This window comes from Lethenteron reissneri, chromosome 47 (assembly GCF_015708825.2).
Source record: "Lethenteron reissneri isolate LAM-NWPU_2019-01 chromosome 47, ASM1570882v1, whole genome shotgun sequence".
Taxonomy (NCBI): Eukaryota; Metazoa; Chordata; class Hyperoartia; order Petromyzontiformes; family Petromyzontidae; genus Lethenteron; species Lethenteron reissneri.
In genome coordinates this window covers 8,013,824-8,037,427 of record NC_083825.1, presented here as the reverse complement: position 1 = coordinate 8,037,427, position 23,604 = coordinate 8,013,824, and the positions used below count along the sequence as shown (strand labels likewise).

Here is a 23,604-nt window from a genome sequence, read left to right as displayed (position 1 = left end):
CCAAGTTCATACTGTTCTGTTATTTACATTTATATACCAAACACCCGTGGATAAGAGATCTTAGTCATACAATGGGAGTGCCCAGAAAAGCCTTTCTCTTCAGCTAACATCTCACCTCTCATCCTTTAATAGGCTTAGCTCGGAGCATAGGGCACTCTTGTGGAATATCACATCCACGGAACCATAATAAAACCATGAGAGCTTTTTAACAAGTGAACTCACATCTTGAACTGAATATTTTTATCCGCATCACTGACAGCATGTTTTTTTGGGTTTTTAATTTTAGCAGTAAGTCTTGGTGATTGTACTTCTATTTGTCCCGAGCAAATGGAAATGTTAAATAGTACACACTCTTTAATGATCTAGCATGAATCATTGCTAGTGTTGCAGTCTTTGCATTTATGTGAACAGGATACTTAGCAGATTAAACTCAAATTGCCTTAAAAAATCCACTAATCAGGTGCATAAATTGCAGTGGTGAGGGAGCATTGAAACTGTGGTTAGCACAACGTGCTTTTAACATTGCAGTCCAAGTTTTATCCTAACCACCGGCTAACATCAGTGGCCAGTGATATCTTAACCTGTCCTGAGCTCGCCCCCAGCCCCCCTTAACATCCACTGAGCAGCGTGGTCAAGTATTGTTAAACAACCCACACGATTTCGATTTAAAGCTTTCGTGATTGCAGGGATTCATCTTCTTGGTTCTTTCGGTAAAGTGCTGTTTCATTCAGACGCCTCGACAGACCTGGTTTTCACCTGTGGGCGGCTGCTTGCGTTGTGGCCGAAACGTCGTGAGAATTATTTTATTATGTTTTATTTTCATTATTTTATTACTTCCCTTCTACGTGACTTTACCGAAAGAACCAAGAAGATGAACCCACACGATTGTCACGGCATAGAGACGCCTTCATCCAGCAGTGGACTGACAAAAAGCTGAGCATTAATTCGCCATGGCCATCCATGCCAAGCAAAATGTTTATACCATCGTTCTTATTTTTTTCTTACAACCAGAAAACTTTACGCCGCGCGTTTCATTTTAATTTCACCGTGCATAAACTTGTAAGGACGGCCTCGACCGGCCAGTGGGCCCCGCGTGATGCTGTGAGAGCAGTGCGTGGATGGGCCACGCCACGGCCGCCGCACCCTCTCCACCGAGCGACAAGTGCTCCTCCATCCGGCACAAGGACGTTGCCCATCAAGTACCCCCGTAAATCCTGCTACTGCTGATGCTGCGTCACTCATCTCTTGAAAGCCCTCTCCCATGCCGCGTGGGCCACGCTTTTTCGCGGCAATGAATGTGCACTCTGGGCCAGAATAGTGCCAAGCGGGTTTTCACCGTTGCACATATATAAGCACGGAATCGGTTCTTTCTTTACATATAAAGACTCATGTTTCAGCCACTTGGCTTATTGGCTTTCCACACTGATATTATTCGGCAGAATTTGCTTCAGGAAGCAGACTCTTGGACCTGTTTCGACCTTCTGGGTCTCATCAGCAGTCGAGCTTGTTCAAACGATGCAGGATGCCCATCGTCAAAGCAGCCCATGACCCTATCTGGAAGCTTTCAGATACAATGTCATGCTTCACGAGAGCGCCGTTATAGCTGAGACAATTATGAGAGGACACTGATGACACTGCTAAATTTCGTGGCAGCGTCCAGGGTGCAGCACCCTTGGCTGTCTCCCCCCTTCTGTTTTGACTTCCTCGAACAGACTTCACATCCCTTCCCATGTCGCGGTGACAGCTGGTCCATGTGTGTCCGTGCGTCGTTGCCGATTAACTGTGCTGCTTCGGCTCGGGAATGCCCTCCGTGGTGATTTTTTTACCCCCCCAACCCCACCGTTGGAGGGCTTCCAAGCGCCGTGAAATTGGATGCAGTGGCCAGAGATCCGGCAGAGTTGCAAGCGCGACAGAGAACATATGAGCGAGTCAACAGACATTGTTTTCGGGGATGGAGACACGGTGACATTATTTTCCTTGACCATATTTCTGTACTTGGATTATAATTTTTTAAGGAACAAAAGCATCAAAAAGGTGGTAATGAACTTGCCGCTTTGTGTTGGGTGCGTGATGTGTTTTTATTGCTGTATTATTGTCATGATTACGCTCGCGATATAATTTTTATCTGTTTTTGTAAACACTATTTGCAGCAATGAACCAAATCTAACATGTTCTCAGACAAGAAAATCATCAGATAAAAAAAGGCAAGAATGGCTGCACTGTCCTGATGATTTCGAAAACAAGTGCACTTGGTATAAAGTTATCTCTTAGTCCTGCTGCATTATATATGCAGTGTGATGTCACGTGACACGTTGGTCCCAATGGGAGGACCGATCCATTGGTCACAATCACACCTTTCGCTGTCTGCAAATCACCTTGTGTGCATTATTACTCCTACTACCTGCGGCAGCTAGCCACGGTTCCTTCGGTGGTCTGCATCCCAGCGGTGTCGAGCATACTTTGAGATGTTAGGAAAGTGCACAGTGTACTGTAATATTAAAGCTGTTACGCTAACAGTATCAGCAATCGTTAGTGTCATTACTACTTTGACGCGGCACACAACGTCAGCATCCAGCCTGCATGCTGCAGCAGGCGATGCTCTTTTTAGTAATTGCGCATGTAAACCTGCAAAGCGGCTACTGTTGTCTGGCACAGTTGCGTACGCGGCAACTCGTGCATTATCCAACCATCCACCAACACCCAACGTAACCTGAGCAAAGCGTGCGTTTGTTAGAGCGCTTTGTTTCTGCGCCGTTCCGACTGCGTGTGCGCGCGTGTGTGTTTGTGTTTGCTGACCGTCCTGCCACTTGGCAGAGTGCACTTCACTTTAGGCAGCCAAACGTCCTGGCTACTGCCAACCTTCAGCAGGTTTGGACCACCCGTTAGCGGCACTGACTCCCTCCCCCCGATCAAATGGCAAGCAGGAATTCTCTAGCAGGCACCTCCGATGGCTTTCGCCGTTTTGTTTATGCCCGCTGTTTGGCACGGCTGAGCTGTGACTGCTCGTGTTTTGTGGAAAGGTTGCTCATTCCCAATGCAGCCGCGAAGCAAGATATTCAAGGTCACTTCAGTAATGTTGGTTAATGTTTAAGACGGAATGTGGTGTTGACACGGCACGTATATAGGGATATGCAAACACGTGGTATTATATACGTTCACTGGTCATACTTTCTCAGCCCGATTCACACACGTGAATTATTGTCTTTTTATGGCAATTTTTACGAAAAAAATTCAAATTTTCCCATAGCCAACAATGGGGGGAAATCACCAAGACAACTATGACTTTGTCCAGTCCAAGACAATGAGGGCAGCAGAGAAGAAGGAGCAAGAGGGGAGTGGCTGCTTTTTTGTTGAGTATTATAGATTTTACTTTGCTTACCTTATGGCGGTATTGTGAATACGTACGTTTAGTAATAGTTAATGGTGTTTCTCATTGTGTGCAGGAAACGTGTGTATTACATTAAAGGTTTTTTTTGGGTTAGATCGTGTAAATATGTGTCGATAAACCCTCCACCACCCGACACAGCCAATTAGTAAGGGTTGTCACGGAAACAAAACGTGTCAATTAGTTACTAGTTCAGCACACCGGTGTGTTGGAGAGTAAACCCACAACATTTACAATTCGAGTTCGACGTTTTGCCGATAATTACAACCAGCCTCATCAGGCGACAGCCAGAATTGTCGGGTGGTGGCGGGTTTCACGACACATTTATATTTACGCACTCTAACCCAAAAAACATCGTATAGATAATATGTGTGTTATACATATTATACGGCGCGGCTGTATTGGTGGTTATACCAGCACGGCCCACAAGGAGTCGCTAGACCATTATCACGAGTCCGGATCAATTGAAGAATCCCCTTCTTGCTCTTATTAACTCTTATTTTTGCCGCCTCGTCCGTGATTGCTCCTCATTTGTTGTTCTCAGTTTGACAGTTTTGTTCACACCATTAGCCTAAATGTAACAGGTTATCAATTGCATATACTTTGCATGGACTGTAAATTACAAACAGATTCAATTCATGCATTGTATGTGTAAGAATTGGCCGTAATGGATGCATCGTTGCAGATATTGTGACATCCTTCTGCACGGGTCTTTCTCATGCAGGCCTGCTAACAGCGTGACATTGAGGCTGGTGGCCTTGTTTCGGGCAAGTTGAAGAAGCAAATGGATTTAATGGGCCAGGAATAAACATTAATTGCTGTGCAGTCTTTCCAACTGTGTTAAGTGAATGGCATCGATAACCCTCGTAGCTTCGTCTACTCGAGAGTTTGCTTGGCAAAGGGGCTCTGGGATGTAAAAACTGTATTTGTGGTGACTTATTCATTCAGCACTTGCAATGTGTACCTCGCATGACTCAATCGTGTCGAGAGGATATGATTCGAGCCGTTCAATATGACCGTACACGCGCGTAATATTCTGCAATAAAGAGGTGGCTATGCCGGGCAGTGTGTCGAATTCCAGCGATCCTGTGGTTTGGGAGCAGGGTTGGTGGACCGTGAACATTTTTGTGAAACTACAAAACCCTTCCAGGCTGTGGGGGTGGTCAGGCGATTGTAGTACAGCAAGAGTGTTCGTGAAACTCGGTGCAAAATTATTTTCCATTATCACCTCGCATCATATATGCGGGTTTTCTCCTGGTGTTTCGGCCTTCCTGTCTCCCACGCAAAAAACCAATACAACAAAAAAGGACTTGACATAACGTCCTAAGGACATCTGACCAGAGTGGAAGAGTAACCCAAGTTACCCTCTCAAGGGGCTTCTTCGAGAGAGATGTTCTCTGGGGGTTCCTCTAGCGGAGGCCCCCCTCTACCAGCAAGCGGCGTGAGCTGGTCAATGGCTGGCCCGCATATCTGTCCTTACCAAAATGCAGGACCCTCCTGAAAACGTATTGAGACTCAGCGAGGCTTTCTTGGATATAAATAAAGAATTAAGAGCAGCGATGTATTACCGCAACACTTGATTCATTACGTAATTCAATGCGACGTACGTGAGCTGAATTAGCTTGCAAAGGCTCGCGTTGAATTTGACATTTTCCACAGACCAGTCATTGCCTTCCCTGTCTCACTCGAAACGAAAAGGTGCTGAGTATGGTGGATCTCTTCCCAGTAACAAGTGCTGTTTGTGTTTGCCTTAGCAACACACCAGGCACAGAGAGGGGAGTGAGCCAGAGCTCGGGTGCACACACGCAGAAGAGCGCGACTGCCAGCGATTGTGCCGGGCCTGCTATCGGGCAGACGCTGCTGTTTGCGCTGTACAACTTTGTGTTTGTGTTCGTAAATTAAACATTAACCCCGCTTGGGTTGCTTGTCTCATGCCAGCCTGGTTTTTTTTCTTTCGTCCCCCGAGCGTCAAACACGGCGAAAGCGAGAGGGGAGAGCGCTCGCCGACGACTGAGCCCGCCCGCCAGCTCGCCCGCATGGCTGCCTGGCTGATTAATGAGTTGTTTTAAAAGGATCGGGTTTACCTTGCTCATTTTCTGTCAGTCGCAAGAGTGGAAACATCATCCTGATCCTGTCAACGGGGTACGGCATTTGCGGATGTCTCTTGCGCACGCCTGTGGCATGGCATGCTGAGCTCTGTTTTCTCGTGCTCTGGTTGAATAACAAGAGGACCTTGTGGCAGTTTGCTGTAGGATAAAAAAACGGCGCGGCGGACGAAGGGAAAAGTCTTATTTTTTAAGCTATAACGCTACGTCAACTTCACTGCTGCATCGCAAGAAAAGGGCCTCTGTGACGATCGTGTCAAGATGCAAGACGCGTCCGCCGTGGTGGATGCGAGTCTCTAGTTTGAAGTCTCGTGATTTGTTTCTGTTGCTGAAATTGGGATCTCTAAGTAAAAATGGTGTTAACAACTGTTTAACAATAACAATCTGTTCAAAATAGTTTCTTTGGAATAAAGTATGTATTAAAAAAAACACTTATATTGTCTACCGCTAACACCATCTGTTGGATTTGTAAAGCGTCTCAAAGCATACAAATTAGTTCAAGATTGAGAGGAATCATAGACACCAGCATAGGGCAGCTTTTCTTGGTTTGATTATAATTATACAAGTTAGGATACAATTAGCGAGAACAAGCCATAACTGTCGCAGATAGTAAACGCAACACGCACTCGGTGCATAATTGCAATCGGCGCGGTGCCGACAGATCGTCGCACGCTGGGCAATATGAAGCTGAACTCTCTCGGCTTCTTCGACATCGGCTCGTTCTTCGGGAAGATCTTCAAATCGCCACCCCAGCAGAATGCGGCAGGGAAGAGCGGCAAACCCAGCGTGGGCCCTCCTCCTCCGATGCCATCCCTCTCCGACTCATCTCCGGGCCTCTCATCGGCGCTCTCTGCCAAGGGCATTTTCGGCCGAGCGCCTGCACGGCAGTCGTCCGCCAAGCAGCTCGTGGCGCCGGGTGGCTCGCAGGCGGCGGCCGGCTCCCCGATCGCCGCTCGGCTCGGCACTCAAGACCAACTGCATGGCGCCAGCAGCAGCAGCCCATCGAGCAGCCCATCGCAGATCAGCACAGCGGGGATCATCGCCGGCGGTGGCGGCAGCCTGGCAATGGTGTGGCCGGCGTCGGGCGCCAACACTGTGTCGACTTTGTCGCCGGCCGCCGCGTCCCAGCACCAGCAGCAGCAGCAGCAGAGGTTGTCGCCGAGGTTCGCGCGCCCGGCGAGTGTGGGGGCCCGTGCCGAGGCACATGGGGGCTCGGACCGCTTCCTGGTGACGGTGGGGATCGGCAGGGCCCCCCCTCTACCGGTGCCGCCGTACGGTCTGCCCGACATCCATGAGGAGGACTTCCTGCCGCGAATGTACGAGCAGCAGCAGCATCAGCATCATCATCAGCAGCAGCATCAGCAGCAGCGGCACGTACATGACAGGTCAGGCAACCCTATGACATGCTGTGTATGCCCATAGGTGTGGGAACACACGGGCAAGGAGGACGGCTTTCTTCTGTCCACCTTTTGTGTGCAAGCCATACGCTGTGTCCTCTCAATCAATTGCCTCCATTGGTTTCCTTTGTTGCTTGGCATGGGTGCCCATAGCTACTTCGTGTTCGGCCCCTTGTCAATACACTGAATGACGACCACCCCACGTGGTGTTGGGCATGTGGCGTTGTTTGACCATACTTCACTGCGACGGTCATGGTCAGTGCGGGTTGTTAAAGGCGGACGTTATTCGGGAGAGGTTCAGATATTGCTCGTTACTCATGTTAGCCACGACTGAGAATTTAAATCTATTCGACCACTGTGCCACCACTCAATCGACCCCCGCCCCCCGATAGCCACTTTCCCCCTGCAAACCTAAAAATAATTTTCCCACGCGCCTATGTATATCTGTTAAATGCGAAAACACCCACTTGAATGTTTTTGTACAGAAACACGCATTCATCATTTTAAGTTCATTCATTGTGAATGGATCTATACAGTCCCACTCGTCGGAGCAGTGGGAGATCTCAAATTGTTACATTGCAAGCAAACGAAATGTACCCTTAAATTGCATGGTACATTTTGTATGTTCGTGGATATAAGGACATTGTGGATGATTTAGAAAAGTATTTTGCCAGTCAAAATAAATTTGGTAAAAAATAGTTTTTCAATGCACACACTTTTATTTGCACTCAAAAGTAGAAAAAATATAATTTGACCCCATAATTGATCAAATTTGATGTGCTGAACATAAGTGGGTGGCTTGCATCAAGCAAATTAAACTAATCAAAAGGAAACCACCCACTTATATTCAGCAAATCAAATTTGATCTACTTTTGAGTGCAAATAAAAGTGCGTGCATTGAAAAACTTTTAACTATTTAACGACTTTTATTTCACCAGGTAAGGCCCACTAGAGCCATACAGTATAGCTCTTTTTCAGAAGCAACCTGGACACATGATGGCCCAATGAAGTGGCTTATCATGTGGAAATGTATCAGAGCCAAATACTCAAAGCACATGTTTCTAAATGTGGGGGAGAAACCAGAGGACCTGGAAAAACATCCACGCGACCCATGGGCAAAACACGTAAACTCCGAATATACATGTGTCAGTGTCAGGATCGAACCCACAACCTCCTGTATACCAGGCGAGGTAGTTAACTGTTAAGAACAGCAGCACTATAACCTTCACCGCCTATGAACAAATCACCTGGACTTGGAATGCAGCCGTTCTAGTTGGACTTCGAAAGCCATGCAGATGTTGAGCCTGGACAGTGTCTGGATGGGTGCCCACCATGCACTTACAGGTTTTCATAGGGCTGCGGGGAGCTACGTGTTTACGTCCAGTTGTACTATACTTCAATGCAACCCACCTTTACCAATCCGCACTGACCAGCCGGGGTGGCGTATGGTCAAACGGCCTCCACAACCAGCTCGGCAATTGGAGGCCCTCATCCAGCGGTGGATTGACAAAAGGTCTCTGTGCTTCTACGGGCATTGTGCGGCGCTCATCTCCACCAGTGGAAATTCCACATTCCCATGGTAGGGACCAGCTTTAACAACCACTGACGACTTCGCATTAATTGGTACCTATTTTATGACCCTGTAGAGATGGCAATGATGGCTTGCCTAGGTTAACCGTTGACCCTACAATAAACGAAAGCATGCGCATTGCTATACAATAACAGTCTACGTAATGAAAGGTTGATAGCACGAAGGATGGCGATTAGAACTAGAATAACGATCCCCGATTGAAAAGTAGCGAATTGACATTTATAACAAGGCGATACGTATAGTATAAAGTGTTTCATTGGCATATTTGTGATAATTAATTACTGTATGGAAGACTGTAAGACGCATATAGACTGGAATGCTGTAACAATGCTTGTATATGCACAGCATATTGTGACACAATATTCAAAGTGCACAGATTTAGCACTTTCATTTAAAGGATTTTTATCAACAAACATAATTAGAACATGTTATCAATCAAAATAGGGATAATATTACCGTATTTAATTCTAAAACATGATCACGATTCTCGCCTGCTCGCTCAACTTGAGCCAGAACCATGTTGCCCCTCAGCGCATCGGAACGGGCATCGCAAAGCAAACGATAATATTACTTATTAAGATGATAACTCTAAAATTATTTTGGCAATAGCAAGAGGAGTCATTATTATTGTAAGCGTTGGTCTCGCGCTAAGAGGGAACCACAGCGGCCGCTACGGCGCCATGCCGAGTGGCGATATAAGCGCCGCTTTCATTGGTCAAAGGCTCCCGAACAGCTGCTCTGATTGGACGAGACGTTTGCCCTCGTAGCCTGGCGCGACCATTCGAGATTTCAAAAAAGGGGGGAGGGGAGGCCAAATGTCAGGGTATTAAAATTAAGTAAAAAATATGAATAGCCCAGGATCGGCAGTGCCTGGACCGGTTTATTTTTTTAATTAAATCTAGAATTGCCACTCGAGACGAGTATGTGTCGAAAATTTCAGCTCGTTAGACATCGTAGATCCGAAGATATTAATCGTCAAAACATTTGAAATAATTTAATCGGGCAACACGGCAAGTTCAATAAAGTGTGTAAAAACTAAGAAATGTAATCATCTTTAAGTTGTACTTGTTTTTAAAGCCACGTGTTTTCGTACAACCGCTTAATCATACTCGCGCGACAAAGTTCTGTTCACTGAATCGCATTATATCCATTTTGCATGTGCGTTATATATAAGTATTACCCGTAAAAACAAAGTTTTTCACTCTAAATCCTTTATATGCGTGGCGGCTAGAGTCCTCTCGTCCTCTGGCTTGAGATGGCTGCCACCTATGGGTCAGATGATTGCCTGCAGTATTAAACAATTGGTAATTAAATATAATATTTTTGTCCTATAAAGTGTAAAATTTTGGAAAAAAAATTTCACGAACATTAATTGTCACGCACAACGAGTCTGTGTGGAAAATGTCAACTCGATTGGATCACGGGAAGTGGGTTAAAAAACGACCGAAAGATTTACACGGTCGTAAGCAAGCAAGCAAGCAAGCGAACTTAATATAAAGGATTTTAAAAATGTGTTCCCCAATACATTCATCGCGTTATATCCTATTGGCGTTATGAAAACACGCGCCGTTATAGGAGAACGACAGTACTTGACCCATGCAAATCAGTGTGGGTCGGTGAAGGTGAATATAATTGACTTTGGAGCTTAATACAGTTACAGCAAAAGATTTTATTTCCCTCCCATCAGCTGACAACGTAGCCCTGCAGCAGCCTGCAGCGCCTGTGTGTGTGTTTTTTACGCATGGTGATGGTCATCCATCCACGCGCTATCCGGGCTCCAAGCTCAGGCCTCCGAGATCCGATGAGATCAAACGCACTCTTGAGTGATTTGGTAAGAGGCTCATAACACGCGAAAGTAAATTTGTACAAGCTTACTTACAGCAGTAAGCACAGAAGGGTTACACACTGAGCACTTGTACCTATAGTTGCGTCTCTTCGGCGAGGCGTTACTCTTTAACCGCTACCACCATGCCCATTTATATCAGCAGCATGCATGACAACAGCACAGGCGATTGACAGATACGCGTGTGATGGGGTAGAGTGTGGGTATGCCCACCATCTTCCAAGACGCCTGCTCAGCGTGTCAAGAGTCGGCCAAATTAACCGCTTAGTGGAGGGGAGCGGTCGGATCTTCAGTGCTCCCATCTACTGGAGGCACTTCCGCCAGCAGTGGTGTGAGCAAGTAACAGAAATGCTGCATCCACCTTTACTTTTTCACTCGGAGGCCCGAATGTTATTGGCAGGAGCAGCCACCCGTGAACAATGTGGCTGGCGCTTAAAAATAAGGTGGCGGCGGCGGCAGCAGCCCGTTGCAAATTGTAGGGGATTGGCAGTCGCTTAGCGATGCGTGTGACATTTCTAAAAACCCGGCAGCCTGAAGTGCAGGAGTAATGCGAGGATGGTGCAGATTTAACCTGTGTACCCTGATCCGACTTACACGCGTAATCCCCACAGTCCCAAAATTCTTACAAAAAGGTAATTGAATTCTTTAGCTCAATACCCATACACACACACATTAGTAACTTTAGGAGTTTTTTTTTGCTTTTAGTAGCCTCATCATTGTTGGGCAACTGCTGAAGGGATCCATTAAAAGGCCCTCTGCTTTAAAAACACACAAATAACGAGCCTTAGAATAAAAGGGCTCTGCAGCGAGCATGACTTCCTTCGTGAAACCTGCCAGCCTGTTTGCCTTGCTCCCCAATAAAGTGTGATTTGTTTTAACGGTGCTGATAAAGGTTAAACAAGTCTGTGCTTGCAAGTCCTGCGGTTGATGCCCGGAGTTGTTCTTGTTTATTTAAGACGACGCGTTTCCCGTTGGGGCTCCACCAAGCCGTCGGTCGGTGTTGTGGTCGGCCGTGGCTGGCGTGGCGTTGGTGTTGACGTTTGGCGTCGGTGTTTGGCGTAGCATTGGTGGTTGGGTGGCTTTAGCGAGCAATCGTGGCTATCATGGTGATGGGAACGCAACGCGTATTTTCATGCCACCCCATCAGCCCGTGTCACGACCTAACCACGTCGAGCCAGCGTTGGGATAGGCGGCTCTGTCCGTTGGCAAGTGTGATACGACAACGTGACGCTTGTGGCAATAAGTGCCCCCCCCCCTCCTCCGAGTGAAAATATAAATGAAATAACGAACGATTCAGTGGGTTGAGGTGTCGATATGAGATCGCTCATTGGGTACATCATTCAGCAAGGAGGTTCAGAATAAATATAGGAAGGAACCCCACGTTATATTCTTGGTTCTTTCGGTAAAGTCACGTAGAAGGGAAATATATTGTTTTATATTTTTATTATTTTATTATTTCCCTTCTACGTGACTTTACCGAAAGAACCAAGAATATGAATCCCTGCAGTCACGAAAGCTTTAAATCAAAATTGAAACCCACGTTATTAAATAGTTCCAAATACCCATATATGTGTACTGTGTTATGTGTTTAGCGGTGGTTTTAAACTCGGTGACCCGAGTTTGATTCCCAAACGCGGCTAACACAGTGGCGAGTAATATCTGAATCGGTCCTGGCCACCCCCTGCCCCTTCACCAACTCGCACGGACCGTTGTGGTGAAATGTGAAATGGAACAACATGATATTTTGATTTAAAGCTTTCGGGACTGCAGGGATTCATATTCTTGGTTCTTTCGGTAAAGTCACGTAGAAGGGAAATAATAAAATAATAAAAATAATAAATTTAATTCTCACGACGTTTCGACTGCACACAAGCAATCATCATCAGGTGTGAAATCCACAACAAGAAAATTTGAAAATAATAATTTATTGCTGTGGATTTCACACCTGATGATTATTGCTTGTGTTGCAGTCGAAACGTCGTGAAAATTGTATTTTTTATATTTTTATTATTTTATTATTTCCCTTCTACGTGACTTTACTGAAAGAACCAAGAATATGGAACAACATTGCCAATACAGCATAGCGAGGCCTTCACCCAGCAGTGGATTAACAAATAGCTGTACAGTATCTGGGAAACCATCGGCATCGATGTGTTCACCCGCTCAAGCAAGCACTGGGCAGTGCTCATCACTATTCACAATCCTTAGCCTCAAGTACGACCCTCAGTGCATTACGCATTGTTTTGAACGCAGTTCAGTACAACGCCACACATCCGCCTATACCTCGGTCGCCAGCGAGTCGGAGATGCCACGTGGTTCTGTGCAAGTGCGTTTATTAAGAACCACGACAGATCTTTTTATGAGAGAATTCTCCTAATTTATAATCGTTGTCAGAGAAACGCACCGATAACAGCAGACTATTAGAGTCAGTCCTTTCTCCATGGGATGCATAACCGAGTAGACAATAATTTTGTACTCTAAAAATTACGTGTGCACCTTTTGGATAGCTGCTCCAAATTGCAGTGCGAGTGGGGAAAAGCTCTCCTAATATGTACGCAATTCTTACATAATAATTAAGGTTCCTTTATAATCCATGCTTGTGGCCGGACGTGAACCTGCGCATTGTAAAGGAGACCCACACTGCTTAATATACCATCACCAATTGTTACTTGATATCGTGCCAAACACAAGCAGACAATACTCATCATTAGACCTACTTTGCTAGTACCAAAATATAATAATAGGGTTTTCCCCCTTTTTTCTGGCACCAATTGGCTCGAGGCTCAAAAGAAAGCCGTCCCTTGGTGTGGACCAATCAGTTTCAAGGAAAATGCATATATTATCATAGTGTGATTTTTGTTTGAATTTTGACTGCAAGTATTGTGGTTAATTCAGACATTAATCCTTGTAAAAAGGTTTCAGTTTAGTTGCCAGAAAAAAGAGGAAAAAACCCTATTATTATCAGACAATACTCCTTCACATATCTGTACGTCGTTAGAATCACAAAACCTTTCCCAAACGACCAATAGCGTTTATATAGACCCACATATATGCATGTGTAACGAATGTCACCATAACAATCATAATAATTCACTGCCCTGTATCATGTCACTGCTAAATAGAGGACTCTCCCAGCCACATCAACCTTGTGGGGTATGTTTGACCATACTTCACTGCACTGGTCGATGTGGGTTAGAGAAGTGGGACCCATAGCCAACATCACCCACCATGGATGTTCGCCGTAGCTGGAAATTGAGCTCATGTTGCCGAGTTCACAGTGCGATCCGCTAACCACTGCATGCTGCTCATAATTAAAATTAAATATTTTTAAAAGATGTAGTTTGTTTAAGCTAAAGGACCTTTATGCATACTGTAATAATGGTGTTAAATCTGACACAACCAAAGCTTTTGCCTTATTTGTACTAAAGGTTTATGTAAAAGTGCCATGGCATATCAGGAACATAAATAGACCAAGACCTTATAGCTCACTAAAACCGTATTTGCAAATGAGGCACAATAACAAAGATTTAAACACGGTTTACTATATGTTATAAGTAAACTAATATAAGAGTGATTTTTTTTTATTCTAGCCCCAAGTTTCTTCATAAAACATTCATTCGTTGCATAACTCATGTTTGTTTGTTGTAGTACAGAGTTAGACTGATGGCCTTAATCTAAGTTGTCTTGTGGTTGTTGTTGTTTGACTTGCATCTCACTGGGATTTTTGCACAGCGTTGGTGTACGGTGCTTATTTTCTGGAAGATTTTGCAGTTTTTTCCTGGATTTTTTTGTTTGCGCATAGTCACTTTAAGATGTTTTCTTGTTCATGTTTTTGTCTTTTGTCTGTTGCGGTTGCACCAGATTCAAGAGCCGAATGGCTCACAGGGCTATACGAAATAAATGCAACTGATAGGTTGTGTATAAAAGGAAGCATTTCACAACAGCCGTGTGCTGCTGGAATATAACCTATATGTAATGAGGAACGGCATATTAATTCCCTCTGCACATTTAAGAGTTCACAAGTACAGCTCGTTCCAAAGATCAGTCCGTCCATCCCCCCCCCCCCCCCCCCCATATCTCACGGTCAGCATGTGCCCTTACCACCAAATATATGTGAACAGCGATGCATGTGAGTGATAACAGACGTAGGAATATCCCATCGTTATTTCATTGCATCGATGGGCGACAGATCCTAGTTCACAATTGGTGAACGGTGAAAGGCTCCGTTACATGCGGGTGAGTGGGACGCCCCCAATCTCATTCTCGCCCACTCTGTTCTGGTGACCGTGGCACCCGTGACCTCTGGAGTAGATCCCGCTGGGAAAGTTTGTTTTGAGGTCGTCGCCTCGCTGCGATCATTTGAAACGGAGGGGGACAACGGGTTCTGCTGAATCACCTCGCTTGTTTGTAGACTGCAGGTGGAAGTGTGGCCATGAAGGGGGACCCGGTGCTGTGCCTGTGTGCTTTCTTCACACACTGTTCCATTCGTGAATGCGTGTGTCTGTGTGTGTGTCTGTGTGTCTGTCTCTGAGTGGGGGAGCCGTAGTGTAGTTGTTAGCGCGCTGCGCTACGAACCTGGCGACCCGAGTTCGAATCCCGCTCACGGTCAACACCAGTGACGATTATCTGAACTCATCTTAGGCCTCCCCTGAGGTCACCTCGGCCTCAAAAAAGGTACCTCGTGCGATGTGTAAACATCGCCACTGGGGAGACAAAGGTGGTCCTTGCCACACCAACCACTCATGCGCCGAGTTGGCCTTCATGGGTGCATGCTCACAGCACTTGACCCAACAGTCTGTGTAGGCTACCCTCTAACATCGTGTTGTTATTCATTTGTATGGTGAGTGGTGGCGTAGTGTTTAACATGCTGCAATACGATCCCTATGAACCAGATTAGATTCCCACCCATGTACAACACCAGTGGCAAATGGAATTGGAACCTGGTGGTGGCCTCCACTTGGTTGACTTCAAACAATCATACTTGGCAATCATAAAAAATAGGGGACACTAAAGCAGCCAGGCGTAGTGCTGGCCGCATCAATCCCCTGTGCACCATCCTTTGTGTAGGTGCTTGTCCAAGTACTGTACTCATCCCTTCCAAGTTGTATGGAACCATTGTCTCGCGTGTTATTCCGGCGTACTGTACAGGTTTCCCTCGCGTTATGCGGGTTCGGTTTGCGTGATTTTGCGTGCATTGTGGCGAACCTATTTCTATCCATAATTCGTTTTATGCGCTGATTGCACTATGCGGTCGGACGTCGGACAACATTGTTTGTGAACTTTGTACGCTACTTGGCAGGCAACTGTCTCGTGCGGTTTTGCTGTGTGCGCCCTTTTTTGGGAACGCATCTACTACTCCGTAAAGCAAGGGAAACCTGTAATATGTTTTAGTTTTACAGTGCACAGTGGTAGCGTGTCTTCCGCTTATTGCATAGGGTCAAGGTTCGAATCCTGAGTCCATCTTGGGGGAGAGCCAGGACTGCTTCAAATATTCGCTGCCACTGTTATTGGTAGTGAGCAGGAATCGAATCCCAAGTCGCCAGGTTCGTAGCGCAGTGCGCTAACCACTAATTCTACCGCTCACCCTATTTATACGCAAAAACAAAGATCCCAATTTTAGCCTTGACACACTGTTAAAGTAAGTGCTGTTAGCGAGCACCTATGAAGGCCGGCACGGTATACGAGGGGTAGGGTGGTCAGCACCACGCTCAGCCGCTTTCGTCTCCAGTGGTAATGTGGGCACATCTTACCAGGTACTTATCAAAGGCTGAGTCAACCTCGGAGAGACCCAACACTAATTCAGATATTCGTCACTTGTGTTGGCCATGAGCGGGAATCGAAATTGGCTCGGTGGGGCTTGTCGCTCAGCTCGCTCACCGCTGCACTACCGCTCCCCCCCTCTACTTACGCACACACACACACACATGCGCGCATGCGAACACACACCAGCTTCAGTGCTCCACATTCGGCGTCCCCCGTCCTCGGTCCGTGCGCCCGGGCGTGCCGCTTATTGTGGCAGATCATTTTCACGAGCACGCCCCGCCAGTCGTAACGTGACAAGTGCGCCGGGGAGAGCGTGCGCTTGATGGGATCTGTCAACACGGCTGCCCACTCGTGGGAAACGGCACACACGGAGAGAGAAAAAAACACCCATCTCACTGTACGAGTTATTTGCGTTTGATAAATATAATTCATGAGTGCACTTGGAATTTGGCTTCTCCACATACACAATATTGCGTATGCGAACCCAGCGACCCGGGTTCAATTCTCACTCACGGCCACTACCAGTAACTATTATCTGAACGTCCTCGTATGCCATGCCGGCCCTCCTAGGTGCTCACTTGCAGCACTTGCCCCAGCAGTTTGTTAAGGTTACATGGGGATTTTTTTGTCTTTGTCTTTTTGATCTTTGTGCCAAAGGTTGGAACAGTGGGGAGCACAGATGGTGCATCTGTCAGTCATCGGTGGCGAGAGGGTAGCCTCAGTGCCTGGTACGCAGGAGGTCGTGGGTTCGATCCCGACTCCGACACCTGTATATTTGGAGTTTGCATGTTCTCCCCGTAGTTGCGTGGATTTTTTTTCTGGGTCGTCTGGGTTTTCCCTCCACATTTAGCAACGTCCGTTTATCGTATTTGGCTGCTATAAATGTCCACATGATAAGCCACTTCGTTGAGCTATCATTTGTGGCTAGGTCGCTCCTGAAAAAGAGCTACATAGTTCAGTGAGCCTTTCCTGGTAAAACAAATCTTTAGTTTCTCAGTTAAGCCATCACATCTACGTCTCTCCTGTGACCTTTTTCGCCAGCGAGTTTTCACATGGCCTCAGAGTGCACCTCACCTGGCACCTGTGCAATGACGATGTCTTCACTTTGTGGCGAAAAACCAGCCCTGTCTAGATTTTACACCAGCCTTAACTGAGTTACGTAGTGCGTTGTGTGAACATCAACACTGGGAAGACAAAGGCGGCCAGGCGTGATGCTGGTCATACCACCCCTTCGTACACCTAAGCAGGCTTAATAGGTGCTGGGGAACAGCACTTACGTGAACAGTTTGTATGGCTACGGGGGGCATTTTAGCTTTGTGTTTTGGTATGTGTGTATTTTTGTGTGTACGTGTGGGTATGTATTTACATGTGTGCATATGCGTGTGTGTACGTTCTGTGGGGGTTTGTTGCCCCACTGTAGCTATGGAGAAGAGGCCTGCAATGCAGCCGCTACCACTGTTTGTTTATTACGTTGTGCATTCTTTGGCTCCTGTGCAACGTGAAATACCACAATAGTAAACAGCACGTGCAATAACACTTAATGTTCACAATACAATAGCACGTGGTATTCTTGGTTACATTAACACATGCTATCTATTGATACATGAGAACATGAAATGCACAGGTGTATACTCGCATACGCATTTGCACAAAGACAAATGTTCCCCGTATAGCCATAAACTTTTGGAGCAAGTGCTGTTACCGAGCACCATTTAAAGTCCGGCATGGCACAACGCTCAGCCATGAGGTACTCATTTGCTAAGGTTGAGTCGGCTTTAGGGGAGGCCAAGGACCGGTTCAGGTGATCATCACTGGTTTTGGCTTTGAGTCGGAATCGAATTCAGGTTCTCATGTTTATTCGCACAGCGCGCTAACCGCTACACGAACGCACGGGCCACATTGGCGCACCCAATTACAGATACATTGGCACACGTAATAATGCACGGGTGCATTAGCACAAACAATGCACAGTACAGTAACACCTCTGATCGTGGAAAGAGCCTTTCTGGTCATGGGGGATTCCGGAATATGGGAAATATTTAAATAATTATAAATATTGTACGGTACTTTTTTTTGCTTATTTATTTTTATTAATTTGAACCTATCGACGTGACTTTACCGAAGGACCCAAAGAACATGAATTCCTGCAGTCACGAAAGCTTTAAGTCAAGATTTATATTTGAATTGCATTTCTTTTTAGTAAAACAAATCTAAATTACTTCATGATTAACACTTATTAACAATTAACTAATTTACTAAATGTTTGCTATTTAACATTTTTCAATTGAGTAACGAAGCATCACGACTGCACAGTTTACCTCCAGTCGCCCTCCATCCCTGTGAAGCTGACGATGAATGCCCGCGGTTCTCTGGACGCCAGAAGGTTGAAATATTTTTTCAAGCGCTTCGAACAACTTGTCCTGTTTATTTTTTAAATGTAGACGTTGTGTGGATCTATTTTTGCAAACGGATACCTGAAAAAAAATGCTGCATTGCATTCATGTCAGTACAACGCATGGTCCTTAAGCAAATTTCAGCCTTCTGTCAATCCCCTGCTGAATGAAGGCCTCCCGAAGCGACGTTGGTCAATGGGGCTGTTTGATCACAGTTCACCGTACCTGTCGGTGGGGATAGGTGAATGGGAGGTATCCAGGACCGGTTCAGATTCCGCTGTCCAATGTTGGTGGCTGTCGCCCGGAATTGGACTGTTAGGTCGACGGGTTCATAGCACAGTACGTAATGTATGTTGAACTTCTTTCGCATCCTACAGTAGCCAACCCTATGCTAGATGTAGGTATTTGAAAAATGCATCGTCTTACTTCACACCGTACGTAGAACTGCTTTTTGTGATTAGTTTGTCCTTCTCCCGCATCTCCGATTAGTACGGTTGGCTACGTATGGTGTGAAAGACATGCTGCATACACACATATGTAGCCAACCGTGCTAATCCAACCCCATAATAGTTGTAGGTATTCCCAAAATGCATCGTCTTACCATGAGTGCTGATGTCTCTTCTAAATGCTTAACAGTGCCCGGTAAGGACCTGTGGATTCTAATGTGGATTGGTGGGGGAAAACGGAAGCAGGTGAGGGTTGATGCCTTGCAATGGGTGCCTATTTGTTGTTTGAACATCTTAATACCTTTGTTATTGCCAGAAAGGATAAAAGCCTGTCCTTTATTTTTCATCAGTGAGGGTTTTATCACACCCAGCCACCCAGCCACCGGCTCCGCATTTTAATCAGACCTTGATATTCAACCTTTCACGGCCCGAAAGCCATGCGTGAGAGCTTGCACGACGCCTCCTCAATTATTTCACCAAAGTTGTGCCATGAAATGTATAATTTTGTAAATTGATAAAACGCCCCCCACTCCCCCTCTAATCCGTAGGTCGTATCCTGTTGTGCATTTTGGGTCACGCAGCGCTGAATGGCTCCGGTGTCGTGTTGCGAATTGCGGCAATCAACAGCGGTCTTGGCAACTTGGCTCCCATCGCGGCAACTTGGCTCCCATCGCGGCAGCTTGCACGCGGTACCGCCGCCCCTGTGCCAGACTGCCTGTGACTAATTGCCCCTGTAATGTTAGCGGCCGCTTGATGGCTTCGATGGGGTCGATTTGGGGCTCAATGAGGGCTGCAGACGGATGTCGGCGAAGCGGCCAGATGCTGTGCAACAGAGCCGTGCTTGCTCCGACGGCTTCCCAGGTCCATAATGAGTCGTGACAATGTCTTTTTGAATGTTGATTCGATTCAAGTAAAGCAATACCCTTTGGGGAATTCAATACATTCGTGCTTTAGGTGTGTTTGTGTTTGGGGGTCGCCGCGATGCCTCGCCTGGTATACAGGAGATTGTGGGTTCGATCCCAACCCTGACGATGCCTGTATATTTGGAGTTTGCATGGTTCTCCCCGTGGTCACGTGGATTTTTCTCCAGGTCCTCCAGTTTTTTTCTTCCACATTAAGAGAAACATGCGTTTATAGTATTTGGCTGCTAGAAACTTCAACGTGATAAGCCACTTTATTGTCTTCTTGGTTCTTTCGGTAAAGTCACGTAACTTTACCGAAAGAACCAAAAAGATGAATCCCTGCAGTCATGAAAGCTTTAAATCGAAATCCACTTTATTGTATCGTAATTTATGGCCAAGTCGCTTACGAAAAAGAGATAAATAGCTCAGTGGGTCTTACTTGGTAAAATAAATAAAAAGTTTAGTTTAGGTTATGTTTTGGATTAAATTATTGTCCAATTAGACGAGTTTATATCACTTATAGGTAAATGTGAGACTTTATGTTAAAGGCGTTTATTAATTAAGTTTTTGTGATCGTGATTTAGTGGTGATTATTTGATAATTAACATGCTAATCTCTCACATTAACATCGCCACCTTGGCACACTCGCCGTGAAGGATGCTTGGCGATCTTGTATTGACATGCTAATTTTTGCCTCCAGCCCTTTGATTGGTGGAAAGCCCACCACCGTCGCGGTTGCTGCCCACCACTTGCATTGACATTGGCTGCTGACATTTGGGCTATGCCCATTTCAAACCTTTATAAGCAGTTGTGTTTAAAAGCCAAACCCCCCTTTTCCTGATGACGACCGCTTGTGTTGCGATCGAAACGTCGTAGTTTTTTATTATTTTCTTTTAACCTATCTACGTGATTTTACCGAAAGACCCAAAGAATATGATTATTTGATAATTCACTGGTCAACACGCTTTTTCTGGCATAAGGTATTCCAACGGTTTTAATGTAATTTTGGGGTGCTGATTCCAAATCTGGCATCAGTTTTTGTCTATCACATCAGGTTTTTGAGATAAAATTTTCAATAAAAACTGCAGAAGAAAAATATTTAATAAATGTGGATATGTACATAAAATGATATTATAAACACACTATCCTAAAAATACAGCACCATATTTTAACACTAAAGCAGTCACTGAATCGCAACAACTTGCAATCATAAGTGACAGAGTTAATTTCGGGTAAAATCAATGAAAATGGGGTATGCCGATAGCATAAAAATGAGATGTGATAGAGCAAATCTGAGATCAGATTTGGAATCAGCACCCTGAAATTAGTCTAAAACAGCTGCAAAATTCCAGGCCAGAAATTTTTTTATTTTTTTTGTGGACCAGTATAATCGGAGAGAGCGGTGGCACATTGATTAGTGCACTGCACTGTGAACACGGCGTACATCAGTGCCGCCGGGTGATATATGCACCGGTCCTGACAACTCCACATCGGCAACCCACACTGACCACTCAAGATGTTACTTCCTTAATGTGTGGTCAAGCAAGCCATGAAGGTATGAATGACAAAAGACCTGTAAATTAATATGATGATGTGAATGACCTAGGTAAAGCTAGTTCATTGTCATTTTGTACGTTTCCTGCGCCCGGTGAGATGCTGCCGTTGCGTGACGCTTTGCACACTGGGCTCCCAGAAGTTGCCGGTTCAACTTCACCTTTTCGGTGCGGCAGTTAAGAAATGGCGCAAGTTTCTTAAATCTTAAATCCCATCTGCCTCTTATCCACGCAACAGTATCTGTATTCTTGGTTCTTTCGGTAAATTCACGTAGAAGGGAAATAATAAAATAATGTTGCTTGATATTTTTATTATTTTATTATTTCCCTTCTACGTGAGTTTACCGAAAGAACCAAGAATATGAATCCCTGCAGTCACGAAAGCTTTAAATCAAAATTTAACAGTATCCATGTTTACGCCACAATTGGCCGATCGCCTGTGGTGGGGTACAGTGTGGGGATGGGGGGGGGGTGGCTACTAAGACATCTTCCAAGACGTCTGGCCATCGTGGAAGAGTAGGCCAATCACCCTCTACTAGAGGTCCTATCTGCCAGCAGTGGCGTAAGCAATTGTTTACCACCTCTCTCTCTCGGAGCCTCCTCCAGTGGAGGCCCCTCTGCCTCCTGCCCTCACCGGCTGTGAGTAAGCTCCACCTCAAGGTTTGCACCTTGCCTCTCCGCAGGTCGATTCTGATATTCGGCTAGCTCTAGTAGTGGGCCAGATGGAGCCGGCGTTGTCTGTGCTATCTCAGCGCTCACGTCTCGCCCGTTGGCACCGACGGACGAGGGTGTTTCTCCGTTGCCAAACAACGCGTCGGGCTTTCGTGAGTACGCGAAAGATAACACGACCCGCATATGCCACCAATCAAGCCCTGTCCCTCCCCTCTCCTCATTATACTGGAGTAGGAGGGGGAGACCAAGCAAAGATGCCCTTTCAAATAATCAGCTTGTCAAGGTGACAGAGTGGGCCACAGGGCTAACAGCCATCGCAGAGTGTGCACAAAGGGACAGAGAGGGCAGTTGAGGTAGCTGCCCTCCTCTCGCCAACATTTTGATCGTGAGGGCAAGTTACATCCTGTGCCCCCCTCCCCCCCCCATTAACTTTTATGGCCCGTCTTGGCTACTCAACATGGACCCCAATGGTTATTTGCATGCTGTGCCCCCCCCCCCCCACCCATTAGCTTCCATGGAACCCCTTGGCTTCTCAAAATGGGTCGCAATGGCTATTTACACCCCATGTCAGAATTGTTCCTACACACTTGTCTCAGGGTTTTGAGCCACAAATGTAGAGAACTTAGACCCCGCATGATGCTTTAGAGTAAAGTATTGTCTTCGGGTAGTGAGTTGTCAGTCTCAGCTGAATGTCCAATGCCTGCATGAAATGGCACTCGCATATCACTCGCCACTGATGTTCGCCATGGCCGAGAATGGAACTCAGGTCTTTGAGCTCATCCTGTGGTGCGTTACCCACTGTGCCACCACCCCTGCACCCAAAGCATCATATACACAGAGGAAAACCTCACCTCCTGCACAGATAATAAGAAATACTCCTAGAGTGTGATGTGTCAGTCTCAATAAACGGTCAGATGGTGGGGTAGTCTTACTATCGATCTGCAAGGTTTGGGTTCCCTTTTTGAGTGGCTTTGCCACGGCCGATGCTCTACAATGGACGCACCCTTCACAGCTGGAGCACACGGTCATCGACAGGCAGAAATCCAAAAAGCTTGTCGCAGGAGTATCCCAGCAACGCCTGCGGATTACTTCGCCCGTGTTGCCCGCTATCACCTAATTGTATTCCTGACTGAGCAGCGGTAGCTGTGAGTGGTGTCCTTTCCGTTGTTGTGCACCCGCTGAGCCGTAACGCAGAGTGCTTGTAATGAGGCCCTCCTTCCCTGTGACTCACCGTGCCTACCGCGTGTAACGCAGGCATCCCTGCCGGCGTTAATCACAAGTCTATGTGCCATCGTTGCACCCGCTTCTGTGTGGCAGGCTGAAATGTTGACGACTGTCCCTGCGTTTTGAGCGTTTGAGCGTTTTTGATTCCCCGACTCCACCCACCTCTTTCTTGATTCCGTTATTGGCATCTTGTACACATGCCTCCGGAGTTCACTTGTGCTTTAGTGCATTGTTTCTTGTATTTCATCACCATCATCATCAGCCATGGTCAATCCACTGCTGGATGATAGCACTCCCAAGCTGATCCAGCTTGCGTCGTTGCATGATGTC

General features: G+C 46.2%; 1 protein-coding gene across 2 annotated transcripts in view; it reads left to right on the top strand.

Annotated features, from left to right (window-relative positions):
• Positions 1-5,182: 5,182 nt before the first annotated feature.
• Positions 5,183-23,604, top strand: part of FAM149A (family with sequence similarity 149 member A) — a 52,142-nt gene continuing 33,720 nt past the window's right edge. For both annotated transcript variants that reach the window (XM_061571223.1, XM_061571222.1), the window contains exon 1: positions 5,183-6,875. In XM_061571223.1, coding sequence (XP_061427207.1) covers positions 6,172-6,875 — 704 coding nt within the window. In that variant the 5' untranslated portion in view covers positions 5,183-6,171. The remainder of the gene's footprint in view (positions 6,876-23,604) is intronic.